General features: G+C 37.7%; 1 protein-coding gene across 1 annotated transcript; it reads right to left on the bottom strand.

The window, feature by feature from the left end:
• Positions 1-312: 312 nt before the first annotated feature.
• LOC140128530 (olfactory receptor 1A1-like) lies at positions 313-1,233 on the bottom strand. Its single transcript, XM_072150226.1, has one exon. It carries the CDS (start codon positions 1,231-1,233, stop codon positions 313-315), a length of 921 nt encoding a protein of 306 aa, XP_072006327.1.
• Between the last annotated feature and the right edge of the window lie 650 nt (positions 1,234-1,883).

Here is a 1,883-nt window from a genome sequence, read left to right as displayed (position 1 = left end):
GGGGGAGAACACAGATGACCAAGTGTTTTTTGAGGTCTGAAATAATTAATTGCCCTATAGTTCAACAATTTCACACATTTAAGATTAATATTTCCATGACACATCAGTTAAGCCAGGAGAACCTACTATATACTATTGCAACTCTTCCTCATCCCTGCAGGTCCTTAGTTAATTTGTATACAGCATTTAACTTTTTCTTTTGTCTTTTTCTGTGTCTCTCCTATGACACAGAAGGACATCACTGTGATCCTGTCGGGTTGGTGGTGGTTTGTGGACCTAATTCCTTATCCCGTTGCAGATATACTATAGATTTTAATACTTGTGTGTTAGCAAATGGTGCAGTGCGTTTTTTACATTTTTATTTCTAAGACTGTATATAAGTGGGTTTAACATGGGGGTCACTGCTGTATATAATATTGAGAATATCTGATCTATAATTTCTGAGTTTTCTGAAATGGGGGTCATGTATGTGCAGATTACCGTTCCATAGAAGATGCTGAGCACAGTGAGATGGGATGTACAAGTGGAGAAGGCCTTTCTTCTACTATTTGTTGACTTTATTTGCAGGACAGTTCTGATGATCTGGACATAGGAAAGTAATGAAATCATGAATGGCAATGGTCCACATAGTAAAGATTCCAGTTGAAGTAGTATTTGGAAATATATTGTGGGGCAAGAAATCTTGACCAAAGCTTTAGTGTCACAATAGAAGTGATGAATCTCTGTGGAACGGCAAAAGGACAATTGAGAAGCAAAGCTAATAAAAAGCAACGAGTTCAAGCATCCTGATATCCAATTCATACACAAGAGCAGCACAAGGTTCCTCTTCTTCATGATGAGATGATAGTGTAAGGGTCTACATATGGCCACATACCGGTCATAAGCCATGATTGACAGCAACATAATCTCTGTCCCGACAATGAAATTATAGAAGTACAGCTGAGTGAAGCACTGACTAAAGGACATGGAGTTGTCCCCGGATAGTAGAATGTTCAGAAGTTTAGGAAGGGTAATGTTTATGTAGAAGATGTCCACAGAAGATAGGTTACTCAGAAAGATGTACATTGGTGTATGCAGATGCCTATCTATTACAATAACTAGAAGAATAAGGAGATTTCCAAGGACACCAATACAATAAATGGCAAAGAAGACAATAGATAACAAAGGTTGTCTCACACCCTCTCTAGAAAATGCTATAAACCGAAAACCTGCGGTAATGGATTTATTCATCATCCTGAGTGGAGAAAACAATATTCTCAAATTACAAAAATTTGTAGTATTAATCTGCTTTCGATTACAAAATCTACACAGAAGTGATTAAGATTTATAGGTAAGACCACCTTTTAATATTAGTTAATTATTTTACAACCCTAACCAATCAAGGATTTAGGTTTCTATATAGATTCCATGGAGCTCTATTCCATTCATAAGTGTAACAATATTTTGGACTGGTGTACATTAGTGATGAGTGGACCTGTTAAAATTCGTGTTCAGCCAAATCTGAATTTTTAAATTTTGTTCAGGTCCGGGTTTGGTGCTGGCACCGTTACTCCTTGCATCGATTATGGGAGTGAACTGTTTGAATGCCACTGGCAACGTATGCTGTCATCCACGCTCCAAAAGCAACATGCCGATAGCACTGTGCCCTAGCATTTTTGAAGAGGGTCACCACTGCCAGGCCACCAGGTATAAACTTGAACTTTACGGTTCGGATGTACTCATCGCTAGTATACATCATCACACTCCTAAATACTTGGAACCGGAAGGCTCAATTTATCCCATTTAAGTTCATGACATTTCGGTTACTTCTTTGCCTTTACGGTATGCACATTTTCATCATGGAAAAATGTAAAATTTCCAAAATTCTTATCTCAATTTTCTAA

Source organism: Engystomops pustulosus, chromosome 4 (assembly GCF_040894005.1).
Source record: "Engystomops pustulosus chromosome 4, aEngPut4.maternal, whole genome shotgun sequence".
NCBI classification, from domain to species: Eukaryota; Metazoa; Chordata; class Amphibia; order Anura; family Leptodactylidae; genus Engystomops; species Engystomops pustulosus.
The sequence above is the reverse complement of the archived record's forward strand: the minus strand, read 5'-3'. Positions and strand labels throughout refer to the sequence as shown.

Coding starts and splice junctions, on each gene's coding strand:
- LOC140128530 (XM_072150226.1), bottom strand. CDS start 1,233: ATGATGAATAAATCCATTACCGCAGGTTTTCGGTTTATAGCATTTTCT.